This window comes from Mus caroli, unplaced genomic scaffold (assembly GCF_978045245.1).
Source record: "Mus caroli unplaced genomic scaffold, Mus_caroli_1 scaffold_2, whole genome shotgun sequence".
In the NCBI taxonomy this organism is placed as follows: domain Eukaryota; kingdom Metazoa; phylum Chordata; class Mammalia; order Rodentia; family Muridae; genus Mus; species Mus caroli.
The window spans coordinates 37651275-37667845 of NW_028227257.1; the positions used below are offsets into that span (position 1 = coordinate 37651275).

General features: G+C 40.7%; 1 protein-coding gene across 9 annotated transcripts in view; it reads right to left on the bottom strand.

The window, feature by feature from the left end:
* Positions 1-16571, bottom strand: part of Macrod2 (mono-ADP ribosylhydrolase 2) — a 2026591-nt gene that overhangs the window by 119347 nt on the left and 1890673 nt on the right. For 6 of the 9 annotated variants that reach the window (XM_085833732.1, XM_021155700.3, XM_029471912.2 and 3 more), the window contains exons 12-13: positions 12579-12689; positions 8056-8124 (exon numbers count right to left, since the gene is read on the bottom strand). In XM_085833732.1, coding sequence (XP_085689858.1) covers positions 8056-8124; positions 12579-12689 — 180 coding nt within the window. The remainder of the gene's footprint in view (positions 1-8055; positions 8125-12578; positions 12690-16571) is intronic. The other 3 variants (XM_085833735.1, XM_029471909.2, XM_029471907.2) reach the window with 1 other exon arrangement.

A 16571-nucleotide genomic window follows, 5' to 3' on the forward strand; every position in this document is an offset into this window, starting at 1 on the left:
TCTCTGTGGCAGATTCTGTTTTTATGTCTTCACTCAGCTCATTCTCTTGAGGAAAAAAATCAGATATTTTTTCACCCGTATTTATAAAGTTAATAGGAAGTATCTCTTCTGATGTATGGTTCTCAATTAAATTCTCTAAGAAACACTTGGAGTTTCATCACCAGAATTGTACAATCATTTCCTTTTCCTTGTTTAAATTAAATAAGCATTGGTGACTGACTGCTCTGTGTGGGCCTTGGTAGCGGGCATCTGAGCAATGAAGTCTGAAGCCTACTCTTATGCAATGTATATCCAGGTAGGTTAGACGTGCCATGCACGTCTAACATTGACAGAGCAACATGGGTTTTTGAAGTTCAATAAGCAAATGCACAGGAAGCAGGGTAGTTTAGCATTGAGGAATGAGGCAGGAAGAAGCAGAGAAAGGTAAATATGTGTGTTGATAACTGCTGTCATTGAAATGTTTGCGCAGAAAATCTACAATGGAAGGAAGGAGGGAGAGCGAAGGGAGAGGAGGAAGGGGTGGGATAGCGACCGACTGTGGGCTTTACAATGGAGTCAGGGTTTTTACAGAATGCTGAACAACTCAAACACATAGACTTCTGCCTATGATGCACTGGGGAAGTAACAGGAAGAGAATGGTACACCTGGAGGCACAGGAAGCCTGAATATGACGCAAAAGACTTGGGCTGTCTGCTTGTGAGGAGCAGATCTGAATGCTCTATGCCATCATAACTTTCACACCACGATAGTGTCAGGGTCTTAATGAGGAACGAGTTAGTTAGCTAGCTGCAAACTGCTCTTTCTCCCTGATGCCTTATTTCAGAGCTCTGTGCACTTTGCTCGTGAAATAGTGTTCCTGGGTTGCCCTTCCTCTCCCGTCCTGTTCCTCACCCTTTGCCTCTTGCTCCATCAGGAAGGAAGGCCCCCTCCTGGCTCCCAAAGCTGGGTTTGAGGGACAGAATAGCAGATAGAATTTGGATTCAGGCAGGCTTGGTTTTCAAATTCTGTTTTTTTTTTTTTTTTTTTTTTTCAATGTCCTGGATCTATTACCTGAAAAGTTGAGATAATACTAGTGTTTAAAAACAGCAAAGACATGTTGCTTTATACCCATTCAGCTGGAAAAGGTTAGAAAGAACAAAACAGCAATTGCTGATGGAAATATGGCTTCTTACAGCCTTTAGAGGCAGAGCCTTTTGGCAATGTCTATTAAAACACATACTCCGGAAAGCACTGTTCACATTCCTGGAATCTTTCCCATACAAATAAAAGCACCAGCATATGACAATCTATGGGCAAGAGCAGCCATTGCAACATTGTTTGTATGGCAATAAAATGGAAAGAAAGTGCTTGCTCATCATAGGAGAATCGCTGAATAAATTATAATACAGCTGAACTATGAGCCATGATTTGGGCTTTAAAGTGGATGAATTAGATCTACAGAGAGAGAGAGACTGAGAGTGATTTTCATGAAAGTTTGCTGCTCATAACAAACTGATATTCAAAAATAAATGGAGAATATAATACAATGTTTATAAATGAACAAACATTTATTTAATGATAGTTAAAATGTCTCACTTTCCAGATGGGTGGGATGCTAGTATTATAGTATTATATAACACAGGTGCTGCTATCATTATTATTTAATATATGGTGATGTTGAGGTAGAGAGAGACTTAATAACATGCCAGTGATCACACCATTTAGTCAATATACAAATGAAATTTAGACCTGGAAAACTGAAAACCAAGATTAAATGGTTAGGGTTTTTTTTTTCCTTTACATTGAAAATAATTGGTAGGTAATAAATACATAACAAAAGAAAATTACATTAAAATCATATTTTATATGTTATGTAGTATACTTTGTTAATATAATATTGTGTATTTGTAATATTCAGAGATATACAAAAGAATGTTCTCCAATGCAAATATTAATTATATCAGGGTAAATAGATTGCTTTTTATATTATTCATTGTCTTTGCATTGTTTGAATTTGCTACAAAGAACATACATTTAAAAGTAACTACATAAGTTACTGAAAAACCAAAACATTTTTTTATTCATTAGCATTTTCTTGCAGAAATAATCTAATATTTACGAGAGGTAAGGAATGTTTGTGGCCTGTTCAAAATGTAACACAGAACCAAGAAGCAATTAAAGTGGAGATTAGGTGAGTACAGTGGGCTTATTTATTAGGAAATAAAGGTACAAAAAGTTAAGGGATCAAAAATCGGAGTGGAATTTCAAATCCACGTTCATGTTTAAATGGTAATTTCAAACAGATATGTATTGTAGAATAGCCTAAGAAATAAAACTTAATAAGTGTACGTGGATGCAGAGAAAAATATCTCAGGTTTATTTATCAGTATTTTACAAATGCTAATTTTTCAGACTTCAAATTGTAGGTTATATTTTTCTCTTCTTTTCCTTATTTATATAGTAATTATGTCTTGCTTTTAAAAATAAGAAAATATATACAAACAAGGAAGATATTTTAACTGTTTCCCTAGTAAATCACCAAAGGATCATAAATTTATGATGAAGAACTGATCATATACACCACACACACACACACACACACACACACCATCTAAAATCCACAAGCCACATGCATGGAGCCACATACAATGGAGAAAACTGTAAACAACTGAATAATTCAATGTTAGGGCTCTGACAGTGTAAATGGTGGGACACCAGATGATAGAATGTCATATGCCTCTGAGGCATATTTAAAGACACAAGAGAATATTCATGGTCCTTTGTTAAATGAAGCAACAGAATAGACTTTTAAAAAATGTTTGCAATTTAATCCTTGAAGGGGAAATCATTTTATGCTCTTAGTTTTCATCCTTTCCTGTAGGAACAATGTTCTAAAAGGAATGCATGCCCTTTCTATAAACAAAGACAAATGCTGCAAGCTCACTTAGGTATCACCTGTGGGGGTCACATTAACATAGTGTCCCCACTTCTTCTCCTTTTGCCTGAGCTCCCTATTGAGAAACAGGGCCACAAACTGTAGGCACAAATAAAGCAGTGGTGGCAGGTGTTGTTTGCGCCGTTCCTTCCCCTTCACTGAAGGACCAGAGGGCAGCCACCTTCCAGCCATGTTTAGTAAGACTGACAGTCCAAGAGTGGGCATCTGAGAGGCACTGATGCGCATTCAGACCCTCTATACATGCTGACCTGGAGGAGGGTACAGATTTGCTTCTGCTGTGATGGGTATCGGGATGAAGCCCTCAGGAGGGGATGGTGGTTAGTAAGGGCAGGAAAAGGACTAAGAAAGTTCATATTAAGGTGGAGAGTAAGGCAATTTCCTAGGTGGCACAATGTTTTACTTACTGCAGCTATTTAGGTAAGGAAGAGAGAAATAGAGCAATTTTGAGCTGGCATGGCTGGGTAGTCTACCCGTGATAATGGCACCACCAATAATCATCTTTTACACTCAACCTTCTCAACACGACCTCACCGTTCTTATTTGGCTCTGTTACCCTAGCTGATCTCCCTCCAGCTTTCTTTCTTTTTCCCTTCCTTTTCCTTTATCTTTTTTCCTTCTCCTTTCCCTTTTTCTTTTACTTTTTCTCCAGTCATTTTGACCTCCATGAGGTCTGAAACTAGATTAAGGATTTAGAATTTCTTTCTCAGGTGCCATCCTACCTCATAAATGCCAAACAGCATTAGTGTGACTTTCATGGAGTTCCAAAGGGACACAGCTCGGGTGTGCACCTGGGTATTAATTGATTTTGGTTTTAATATTAATGAGCCTATGATTTGGTCTAGTTGACCTTCAAATTCAAATTAGGTACTGATTAAATAATAAGGCAGGTGAGTCTGGATGTGTTTGCACAGCATAGCCCCCAGCCGCTCCCCAGTAAGGTGTCTTGGCAGTGGGTGAGGATGACATGAAAAACATGGCGACAGCTAGAAGAGAGAGTGCCCCTGACCTAATGAGACAACTATACATTTAACAATAACCTAGGCTCTTCAGAAGTCTCAACCAGTGCATTCTTTATTACTGCATTTGACTCCTGTGTTTTATGGACTTGCATCTGATTGCTTGCATGTTCGCTAACTCAAATAGAATTTGTTTTTCAAAATGTAAAGTATAAAATCTGTTTTACAAAAGAAAGAGCATCCATAACAGTAAAGGGACAATTTCTCAGCAGATAAGTTCACGTTCAATTGATTTTGCAAATAATCTCAGAGTGCCTATCAAAGGCCACGGATACCTATTTCCCAGGGCCAACTTTATCTCGAAGCTCATTTCATCTCAGTCCTGGCTCTCAAACCTACCCTGTGTGGATGAACGGTTCATTAGCATATCCCACCTCTTCATCCCTTAGCCTCTCAGCTCACGTCCTGCCCACTCAGCAGCCATAAGGACTTACTGGGAACAGGTGTCTTTCTTGGTGTAGAGACTACAGCCTACTGTGATCTTTAAGCAGTTTTGCCTTGCTACAGTAATTACACAGTCCATATTTACGTGGGGTAAGTGGTAAGAACACCCAGACTTGGTTCCCAGTGGGAAGTATGTCTACAGTAAGAGAATCACTAGTGTAGACTATGCTTAGGTTCTAACACTTCTTGAATTTTTTTTCAACTTTCACATAACTGTTTGGTTAAAAAAAAGCAAACAAACAAATAAAACAAAACAAAACAAAACAAAACAAAACAAAACAACCCTTCTGTTTCAGGAATAAAGATAGCCACCTCATTTTGCTTGCTTGTTTTCAACTCCTATATTCTAGAAGATGCTAATTTCCAGTATAGACTAAAATCTTAACAAATATAAACCCAGCCAACTGACAAGCAGCACTGTAAACAACTGAGCTGGGCACAAACATCATGGGTATCACCCTGGAGCAAGAGTCTGGCTATTCCAGACCAGGAGCAATTCCAAGACCTGACAAAGATGCTCCTCTGGGAGTGAAGTCTCCAAAAAGTCAAGAGAACAGGGCTCCTTTAGGACCTTTGATCAGCAGAAAATATTCTGCCACTTACAGTGGAGAGTGTCATAAGCATTTCTATAAGTGATCTTGTGACTGTGGAGTTCCGAAATAGCCCTGGTGTCACTAAGGACAGATATTTCTGCATGAACGCTAATAACAGAAAAGATTTGAAATGAATCCTGAACACTTATGACTTCCTTTTAACCTCAACTTGACCTCAATCTTGGATGATTTCAATGGAAAATTCTTTTTTCTTAATTCTAAACTGTGCATCTGTCAATCGTGATGACAGCTTGGCAAGCATCAGCGACTGAGTCTGAACGGATAATCCATTTTAAAAAAAAAAAAAACAGTGCCCTTCTATGAATGCTATTTCAGGAGATAGAGGCAAAATCCTCATCCTATGTGATTTACTTTATGTGGTTAATTTAAACCAGATTACACACTAACATAGATCACAAAACTTGTTTTCTAAATAAAAAAGTTAATGGAAATTAACAATTTAATTCCTACAAAATCTCCTAAATCTTCATATTTAGTCTCATACGTTTGTGATACATGACAATTCTTTGATGGAGTTAACACCATTAAAAGTCTTATTTTAAGAAAAAAAATCCTAAAAGTATTCTGAAAAATAATTGATCCTTGCATGAGCAATTAACGGTGTGAGATCCTAAAAGCATCAAGAATATCACAAGCAGCGTGTTTTATGAAGGTGTGATGTCTCCCAGCTAAACAACTCAACAGCAAGAAATCTCAGCTTGAAGCATTCAAATTAGACTGTTCCTCGCTCATACTTCTTACACTCTGTCGTTCAAACTCAAGATGCCTTTACAGTTTTATGATAAGCTTAACAAATGAAACATCCTTTTTGTTTTTTCTGGGTTGTTTTTGGTTTTGGTTTTTGGTTTTTGTTTAAAAATAAGTACCATCTTCTATCTCTGTAAAATGACTTAGTTTCTCAGGAACTCTGATATGAATTACATTTTTAGGTGTGTCAAGTATTTTTGAAATAAGAGATATCTGAACATAGGCCTATATAGGATGAAGGAAAGTTGAAAATTGGCAATAAACAAAAAAGGGGATCATTCAAGATGACAGCAGTATCCTTGACACTGTTGGTCCAGTCAGATCTGGGAAGGAACAGTTATTTTCCCAGGTACCTGCATATGTCATCCATTTCTGGCTTCTACAATTACTCTAATAGAAAGGAACTGTTTTCCTCAAAACCACACACATCCCTTCCCAGGATAGCCAGCAACCAGAATCTATGGCAGGATCCTCTTGCATTATGGTTCATCTTCATAATGTGATTTGGAACCAATCTCTTCTGAGAGTTCACTGGAACCTCCTCTCTCTCTCTCTCTCTCTCTCTCTCTCTCTCTCTCTCTCTCTCTCTCTCTCTCTCTCTCTCTCTCTCTCTCTCTCTCTCTCTCTCTCTCTCTCTCTCCCCCTCTCTCTCTCTGAGATAAACAAGTCACTTTCTAATAATCTGTCTTGGTCTCAAAAGTCTGTTCTATATGAAAGCCAGAGAAACTGCAAGGAAACTAACCTGTGCTGTGATATTTTGTGAGGTAGATATTATCCGGAGCGCGTATATGTGTACATGTGTGTGTCTGTGTGTCTGTGTGATATGTATGTGCACAGGTGGATGTCATGGAGCACTCTCCTATCTCATTCTCTGGATTATTTTCTTGAGACAGGGTTTCTCGACTAATCTGGAGCTCACCTGGCAGGCAGCAAGCCTAGTGATCTGTTACCCTCAATCTCAGTCCTAGGATCTCGGGGGTGTTTATATATAGGTCATTGGGACTTAGGGAGCTTTTGTTTGGTTTTGTTTTTTCATCATTTTCTAGTTTTTGAGACAGTTTCCTCTAGCCCTAGACTGGCCTCAAATTTGCAGTTATAGATGATTCTGACCTTGACCTTTTAATCTTCTTGCCTCAGACTCCTGAGTGCTATGGTTACAGGCATGAGCCACTGCCACTGGCTTAGATGCTTGGAATCTGACCTCAGCTCCTCATCGTCCACAGAAAGTGCTTTGATCCACTGTTTCCTGCTCCCAGCCCGAAGATAGACATTACTCTTGCCCTCATTACAGAAGGGAAAACTGAAGTACCAAGAAGTTCAGCATGTATTTCCTTGCTAATCATTTGTTCACTTCTTTAATTATCTGTCAAAGGTTAGCTATGTAACTGGGAGCAGAACTAGGAGTAAGCCCCAAGCATATAACCCAATTATTTATACTCTTATCAACTGCCCTCAACTACATGTATTAAAACAAAGACTCACCAGGAAATAGGACATGGAATTATATATGCCATTGAGTACTAAAATTCCAAGACTATTTTGATTTCCTCGGCAGATTAAAAGACTAGTGAGTCTTCACGGCGGTGTATGCCTGCTTTTGTATCAGGTCAGATTGAAGAATTAGATTGGAAGTACATATGTAAGTTCTATGTAGATGATATGCTGTACAAGATACCCACTTGGTCAAACATAATAGTCTAGTCTGGCAGATATCAAATATTATTTCTAATGGGAAGAGTTACCCACCAATCAGGAGGGAGAGGAGGAAATGACCCATCTTATTTCCCTTTAATATTTTTGAAAGCATTTGCATCCCTGTTTTGTGGCACTTATCTCTATACTGGTTAAAATTTCTCCTAATTATTATTAGTTTCTTCTTAGGGATAGTCCAGAGAAATGTGGCCTTGCCTCAGGTTGATTTGTATGGATGCCTTTCAAACATTTCTCCCTTAAGCCATGGGCCTCTGGTAGGTGGTCCTCAACGCCATGCTTTCAAACTTATGCCTAGGAATAGTTAGTTACAAACAGCAGAATCGACAAATTCTTGAGTTTCAGATAAACATTTTTTTTTCTCTAACCACACTTTCTCTGTGCCTGCTCTTATTTTTACGAACATTATTTTTAGAGGAACAAATGTAAATGTATATATAAATTCTGAAGAGGCTCGATATGGCATGGAGCAGAGTGGGTGGGATCCTTGTGTTCAAAATAGAGACTTTCGCTGCATTAGTTTCCTGCATAAACGAACCCTGCATGGTTTACTTTTAAGGACCTGTGAAGTTTAGATGTGGACGCGTACCTTCATCTTTGTGGACTTCAGCTTTGTCTTCCAAAGCTGGACTGGGCACAGGGGTGGTGTTGACACCATCTATAAAACAGAAAGAATGCCTCAGGCTTAGTACTTCAGGCTGTGGCTTTTCCTTCCCTACGGCTCCCTCACCACTGGCCTATGAAGGTGTCAGTGTCCTTCACACACCGAATGGTCTTACAGGAGCAGAGGGTTGTAATGCATTTTTTAATATATATATATATATTACATATATATATATATATATATATGTAATGAAGCATACATCTTCACATAAGACAGAGGCCAATGAACTCTGGGCAAGGCTTGTTTGTTGGCTGTAGTTTGCCAACATGCCCAGTAGTATTTTGCTTCCTCCACAATTCTCAGAGAATGGAATACAGTTTCTGATTTGTGGTATGTAGTAACGTGTACTCATGCAGGTCTCTACAAAGTGCTTCGATGTGTGTGATTTTTATAGTTTGCTTTTGCTCAGCTCAACACGCCTAAAGGCTGCCAATTCACTTGGCTGGCCAGCTCACCAGTGGCTCTGTGGCTGTCAGCAGTGTAGTCCAGGAGAAAGGGACCACTCAGAACAAGGCACCCAGAGATATGCAGGGATATCATGTCACCAGGTTATAGAATGGAGACCAAGGACAGGGAGGACTCTGTCCACCTCATAGTACCAATTAAGGCCATTCAGAGCTGATCTCTCTTACTGGGCTCATCAGAACCGTGGGGATTTGATTCATGTTTGGTCTCCACAGTGTTAGGTAATTAGCCTCTAGCAGGAAAAATGTAAAATTAGGATGCAGGAACATAGTAAAGTCATCGGACAACTGGTAAGACAATATACACATTTTCTTACAGTTATTCAGTCACAGACTTAAAGATAAAATACTCAATTCAAGGACATTTTCTTACTTTCTAGCATATCATTTGTCCATTTCATATGGTTGTTACTTTAAGGTTGAATCTCTATTGGAACACAGAATAACATCTCTGGAAGGTAGGTAAGGGGGTGAGGTGGGCCACTTGCTTTCATTAGACATCAACTGGCTTTGACTTAAACAAAAGGCACCAACTGTTAACCTTCCCTTAAGTCACAGCACATTCCGGTTTTCATCTCCCTTTAGAGCAAAACTGCCTGAAGAAAGTTATTGTCGCTACCTTCTGTGCCTTCACTTCTGAAGTCCTGTATAAGTCGTGCATGCTTTCCCAGTAGTCTTCCTGACTCTCTCCTCTAAGATGCTGGCCTCCTTCCTTTGTTCAAGACAGCCCCAACAGGTCTTGAACTTGCCATTTTCCTGCCTCAGCCTCCCTCTCAGATAGCATGCTTCCATAGAGCATCATGTTCAAGTTCCTTTCTTCCTGTCCATCTGACTTGACTTCTCAGTAATATTTCCCAGCCCAGTTCCTTTTCTTTTCAGGACATATTATTGTAGTGGCTGCCTCTGCCTTTTTTGACAGGAATGTAGATGCAATGGCATCCCAATTCCTTGCCTTTGACAATTTCATAGTCTTCTCACTGACTCTCCTTTTAGTCCCAGGCTGTAAACATCCCTTATATCACAGTGTCCCCTAAACCTGGTCTGAAGTGTTCACCTCTCCCTAATATGAACGTGTTTATCTAATGTGACATCCCTTATGGCTGTCTGCACACATTTTCAAATGTATTGATGCAAAAACTAAACGATTAACTTTTTCAACAAAATGTCTTCCATGGAGCAGTTAAGTGGTACTGTTGTCCTCTGAGACACTGAAGCTAAACTCCTATGACTTACATGGGATTCCTCTTTCCCCCATGTGCCCTGCCCAGCCTTTCAGCTTGCATACCCTGTTGGTTCTTATTTCTAGAATGTGCCATATTTCAGTCTTTTGGTCTGTATTTCCAGAATCTTCTGTCATGGCACCTGTAGACACCATCTAACTCTACCTTTTTGATCCATGTTTACTCCCGGGGAAAATGAGTTCATTAATACATAGATCATTTATTCCAATGGATAAAATGTTCCAATAAATTCTCTCTGTAGTAAAGTCAAACCACATGCTGGAGATAGACTCTGGGCCTGTGATTTCTTACCAGATCTCACACTTGACTGAGCCCACTCTGCCCCAGTCACACCCCTCTCTCCATCCCCATCCATCTTGAAGTTAATTTATTCTCAGTTCCCTCTGTCTAGAATGGGTTTTCACCATATCAGCATTCGAAGCCCATCTCAAGCAACACTTCCCCAGCGAGTGCTCCTTAGAGTTGCCTTCTTGGGGGGGGGGCGCGGGTTGCCTCGATTTCACCTCTTTACTCTGCAAGCTTCTTGAACTCTCTGATAATTGTATCCCTTTTACTTGTTTATTGTTGGTATTCCCCCACCAGACTATAAGCTTCAGGGAACTATGGACGTTGTTTTTAAAATTAAATGTAATGTTTGCAGTACACACTCAGTGCTGGGGAAACAGGCAACCTTAGATATGTATTTATTATTGATTTCTTGATAAATACTATATGCAATTGTATTTGATTTGATGGTGACAGCTGCCAGAACCTGTAAATAAATTATACTATTTTGAGACTGCATTTTTCCATTACGTGGAAGAGACCTGCAGAGTTATGCAATCAATATTGGCACTGGGAAATATGTTGAATGAAAGCAAGATATTTTTATTTTGGAAACTAACAGCAGGTCACAGGACTTTAACAACCAAAACCAGGTCTTCAGTTGCTCTGTTGCCTAATCAGAGGAGGCCATGAAAGGGCAAAATGCACAGATCAGCATTGTCCACAATTCTAAATGGACCCCACTGACAGTTTCCATCAGTCAGCAAGCTGTCTTAGAAGAGCAAGAGGAACCACTGAGGAAGACAGTTGAGATGCTACAATATACGCCCAGGAGAGAGTCATATTGAGTGGTAATCTCTCATATTCGATAGGTGGAGAAGGCTTATACTCTTTCACTCTGACATCTCAGATGGTGGTCACAACCCCAAAAAGAAACTACCAGGACCTAACTGATATAGGAGGAAAGGATGAATGAATAAAACATAGGTATTGGTGTGTGTGTATGTGTGTGCATGTAAGTGTGTATGTGTGTGCACATGTGTGTGAATGTGTGCATGTATATGTGTATGTATGCATGTACTGTGTATGTACATATATGTACATGTGTGTGCATGCATGCATCTATACATGTGCATGTGTATGTGTGTGAACATGTATGTGTGTGTGCATGTACGTACATGTATGTGTGCATATGGGGTATGTGTGTGTACAGTAATAGGAGAAAATCAATGTTAATAAAGACAGCTTGGAACAGCACACACTGAATGAATAAAACCCATAAAACTTCAATAGTCAGACCAGGTCCTCAGCAGCCAACAGCTGACTGACAAACACATGTCATCCCTAAACAGTGACAGCTTTTCATGCCAGCCCCACCTTCAACACAGTGCAATGGTGTGTGGGTAGTGGGTAGGAGGTCAGACAAGAACAGTTTACAGTACTAAAAATTCATTGTGTTCAGAGGAAAGGAACAGCTGACCCAGCAACAGGTACACAAGGTCCTTCCTGGCCTGCTTCAAGGCATCCTCTGATTAGCCTCCTTCAACCCCATCTTCTCAGTTAATAATAAAAGCTCTCTTTCCTCAAAGCAGTCCCAAGAGTATTGTAGAAGTTTTCAGTAGAAAACGTATCTCATTACCTGGTTTAATTTTGAGAGTTCAGCATGTGGACTAGGATGTGGTAGGCTCAGGAGTCAGAGCTCACTCTAAAAACCTGCCTCACTCCATGGGGCTCAATAGAATAAGGAAAATGACTTGGAGATTGAAGGGAAGGGGATATTTTTATTTTGGCAGTAAGGCTGGAAACCAAATGATTGTGGCTGTTATTCTCTTAACAACATTCCCAAGGACAGAAATGGGGCCGGGGCTGGGGAAAACTGATTTCAATCTCTTTTGAACCATAATGGCTATTATTTTAAATGCTAAATTTATAATCTACAGTGTAGAATCTATAATATGATATAATCAATATGCACAGTGACTTCTCTTTATAGGGGTGATGTCAGGAAGGTTTTTTATCTTATAGCTATTGGGAGTGAGGCGCTGCCCTGGTTGTCTGGTACCATCTACAATATGCAAAGATAGCCAGACACATGGCTCTTCAAAACTAAATGCAAGAGAGTTAAAAACACCCCATTTAGTATGGAGAGAGAGCCTTTTCTTCATTTTCTTCACGTAGTTCTAATTTCATTTTTTTTTCTTCCTCTAACTCTGTCCGCTCATTCTGACCTGATCTAAGTCACCCGAGCTCTGATGCTGTGTTTCCTTCCCATCTTGGCCCACAGTTCCTAGTGCAGTCCTAGGCAATCTGTTATTACGAGAAGAAAATGGAATCGGTAATAAGAGTACTGTTTTTGTACCGGGAGCACAGTCAACTTAGGAGTTACTGGAACTGGAGAGGAAGGAACACTGGGTTAATCAGGTTTTGAAAAAGGCACAAGCATTTTTAAGGAATAACAGTGAGTAAAGTTGTTGTTCACCTCTGTGGATGAGGCCTAGGAGACTCCTCAAAAGAAACCTGAGCCCACCTGCGTCTTGGCTCTGCCCTTCCATTTCTTCCACAGTTTGCTTTTCCTCTGGACCACTTTCATCTTTCAAGAAAACCACAGGGGGAGAAAAAAAAACAGGTCAATTTATGAAATATCTCTTTATGGCTAACATGCGACACTGAAATTAATTGCAAGCAATGTACCATGACTCCCCAAAAGCACAGCAGAGAGATGAATCAGAGGCATGGAATAGAAGAGGCCCCCCACATAAAGACGTGCATTTGTACTCGTCTCTTCTCCCAGGATTTGCTAGAGGTAAAAACAACACTGAAGTAAATAATATTCACTCTGGTGCTGGAAGCATTTCTCCTTTTGCTGGCCATCTCCAAAGATGCCAAACACGTTTTACTTCCAATCTTCTTTCCGGCTTTGAATCAAGTGACATACTCAGTGTAAGGAGCTTGGCTGATTTTCTATGCCTTTTATGTTTTCCTTAGATATGTGCTCTCAAAAATTTTATTTTCATTTATCTTGTCTATGGTGGTCTAACACATCAATGCATGATTTTTTTTTTGTCCTGAATTCATTATGCTGATCAACTGTAGAACTCTGAAAGACATAACTAAATGGGCGGCTGCAACGGAGGCTGGCTACTTGCAAGTAATTATTTTTTGTCTTAAAATTTGTGAATTCACGGGCAGAGAAAATGTGCTCCCAAGGGCAAGTAAAGGCCTGATTTTGTAATTAATTTTGGGGAGATCTCCAAAAACACTTCTGTGAAAAGAGCAATGTAGATCATTACCTTATCTGAAGATACAGGAATGGAAGATAAAATGTAGTTATATACAGAGAATTGAAAATAAGAAGCTAACAATATGAAGTGCAAATGATCATAAGGCCTTCTGTCCAGGAGTAGCAGCTAACTCCCTTCTGTGTGGACACAATATGTCTTGTCACTTGTTTGACCAAGGGGTTAAGGTAGAAATGATGTCTTGAGCCTTCTGAGCTGCCTCAGAGTGACAGTTCTTGCTTTCTCCTTTGGGAAAGGAGCCATAACTGCAATGCAGTTCAGACTAGACTCCCCTGGATGGAGAGGGCCATGGGACCAAGCTCTGAGGAAGCAAGACCCATTAGAGAGACAGTGTTGCATCTTCTTGTCCATCCCAGCTGCTTGTAGGATGCAGAGTGGCCACCTTAGCCAATGTCCCAGAGCAGCAAGACTGCCGTGCCCTCTCCATCCCTGGCCCACAAGTAGGCCTAAGTCACCAACACTTATGATCGTACTGTGTTTTCACTGCCACCACTTGGTGCTGCTCATTCTTTTCTGGTTTGGTTTGATTTGAGCTTTGAGACAGGGTTTCACTCTGTGCCCAGTCTGGCCTTGACCTTGCAGTTTTCACGCTTGTATCTCCTGAGTGCTGGGAAGGTAGGGATGGGCTGTTTTACTACCTGTCCCTCATGCAAAAGCAGAAGTATGAGAACCCTCCCCGGGGGGTGGGGAGGGGGGCTTGACTAGCAGAGATAAAACAACCCTAGAACTTGGAGAGACCCATTACCGAGATACTCTGAAAGCAATCCACTAGACAGCATCCACTGTGAACAAGACTGCAGTCAATGAAAACCTGAGTATGTACAGAATTTACTCTGTTTGTTCAGCTTGCGGGGGGACACAGAGCAATTTTGAATATGAGAAGCTAGGGACTTCTCGGTGTGTCTTTAAATCCACTGCAGTAAGTAAGTGACATTTTTAACAGCACCACACAGCACCTGCTGTTGAGAATCTTCATGAGGATGACAGCACTGATTTTTGTTCTTGGGAGGAAATAGCCATCACGGTTGTTCTTGTTCCCTTAATAAGGCCAAGCTGGTTCGAGAACACGTGCCAAAAATTTAGCCAATTATTTCTTCCCTTCCTCCCTACCAAATGGACTGAACAAGCAGGAGAAGATCTGCCAGCTTTCCTCGAACAGACAGACTTCATAATGTAGATTTCACAAAAGGTCTGAAGTCTGTAGGTGACAGGCTGCCTTTAAACTTAGTCTGTTTCCTATGTCCCTTCCCCCTTCCTGTGTGACTACGACAGAGACAGAGAGGATCCTTAACTGGAGAATACAGGCAGAGAAAGAAACAAGTCTTAAGGATGTAAGGAACTGTTCCTGGCAGTTAAAAAGAAATTCACATTCAGATGCCCAGATGCAGTGCTCTTATACAGGGGTTTACTCAGCAGGTCACCCAGGATTTCCTCTGCCTTCCCATGCAGGTCATAGCTCTCCCTAACAGACATCCCAGGGGCACGTTTTTCTTCCCTATTTTGAGTTTCAGCTGTAATTTTCTACTTGAGTATTTCTGCTCTTGGGAAGCCAGCTTAGGAATCGCTTCGCATGTTTATCTTGGAAGAAAGGTATTCTAGAAGTAGGCTGGGTTTGCCATTTGAGGAGCATGCCCTCAGCTGTAAAGGTAAGTTTTCAATTTCAGAGACAATTCACGCTCAAATCCAGCAGGGGGCGCCAATGCAGAAGACTTGCTCTCAAAGCCCACCATGCACTCTTGGGCAATTAGATTAGCATGCATCTCACTGTCTTTTAGAAGGACATTCTGGCTGCGTTCTATCTTTCCATCCATTTTAAATGCTTCCAACGAGTGAGTTCTTACTGAAAAAGTGGGCCTCTGCCAGTGTATGCGTGGGGTGGAGGTGGAGGGAGAGGAAGACACCACATGGACTCTCATTACCCGGTTACCAGTAAGTGTTCGGTAAGGAGCAGCTCAATCTGTCTATCATCACAGGAAACATATAAAGAATAGAAAGTTAAGTGGGGTAGGGCATATAAACTTGCGGTTTCTAGAAGGGATTTTAAAAGGGTTGCAATAAATGTGAAGCAATACCTACCTACAGGGAAGCACCGGGCTATTTTGTTAGCTCAAAAATAAATGTCCCACAGAAGCTAGAGTTTCCCAGCTACTTCACATGTAGGATCATCTATTCACTTGCGATAATACACTTCCATGGCTTTTGTGTAGTGTGTGATGTGGCATTTTATTTTCCCACCCTAAACAAGCAGAATAACCAGCAAGACTTTTTCTGTTGTCTCCTTCCTGTGTTTTTAGTATTATTTCTGACCATCTATCTTTTAAACCATATTTATTAAGCATGTGCTATTTGCAAGAACACATTCCATGAAGTTTACATGAATAATATGAGAGTTTTTGCCTGCAGAATAAATTCATACTCAAAGAAGGGATCTGTCACCGCTGGGCTGTGACAGGAATTCTGTACGTGTTTAATTCTCTATTGAGGGAGATGGCAAGGCGGAATCCCAGCATTATGGCCATAAGGTGTTATCTTGATATTTTTACTTCCTTCCACAGCTATGCATAGAAACGGGAATAGGAAGGGAAATCAATCAGGGTAAGTCCTTGGCTTACTGCTGGGCCAGCGGGCTGATGTGTACTGATCGCTGGCACGTTGGTTACCTTTTCTTACTCTGGTCTCCGGAATTTTAGACACAAGCAAATCAGTTCAGATACAGCAGTTCACAGACTAAATTCTTGGTCCTAAGCCTTCAGTCCCCTGTAACAGGATAACTATTTGTCAGTGTCCTCCTGTCGGAGAGTAGGAAGCTCACTTCACTGACATTGGACTTAGCTGCTTGACCTGGACAATTAAAGACAAGTGGATAAGAGCAGCAGTACTTCAATGTGCTGCAGAGCTGGACTTGTGTCTTGTGCTTCCACCGTCTGCCATGGGGAAGGAGATGCTTTGGCAGTTGCTGGTTGACAGAGGACAAGAAGTAGGTGGAACAGCCTTCACCCAGAGTAGAGTGAGGCCAAGATTAAGGAATTCACATCTCAAAATGGAACCACCTAGCTGATCCGAGCCAATCTAGTTGATCAGGTGACCAACCTACAACCTGCAGACTCAGGTTCTCATGAGCATGAGAAAAACCAAACCCAAACCCAAAAACCTTCTTGTAAGTAACTAGAAGT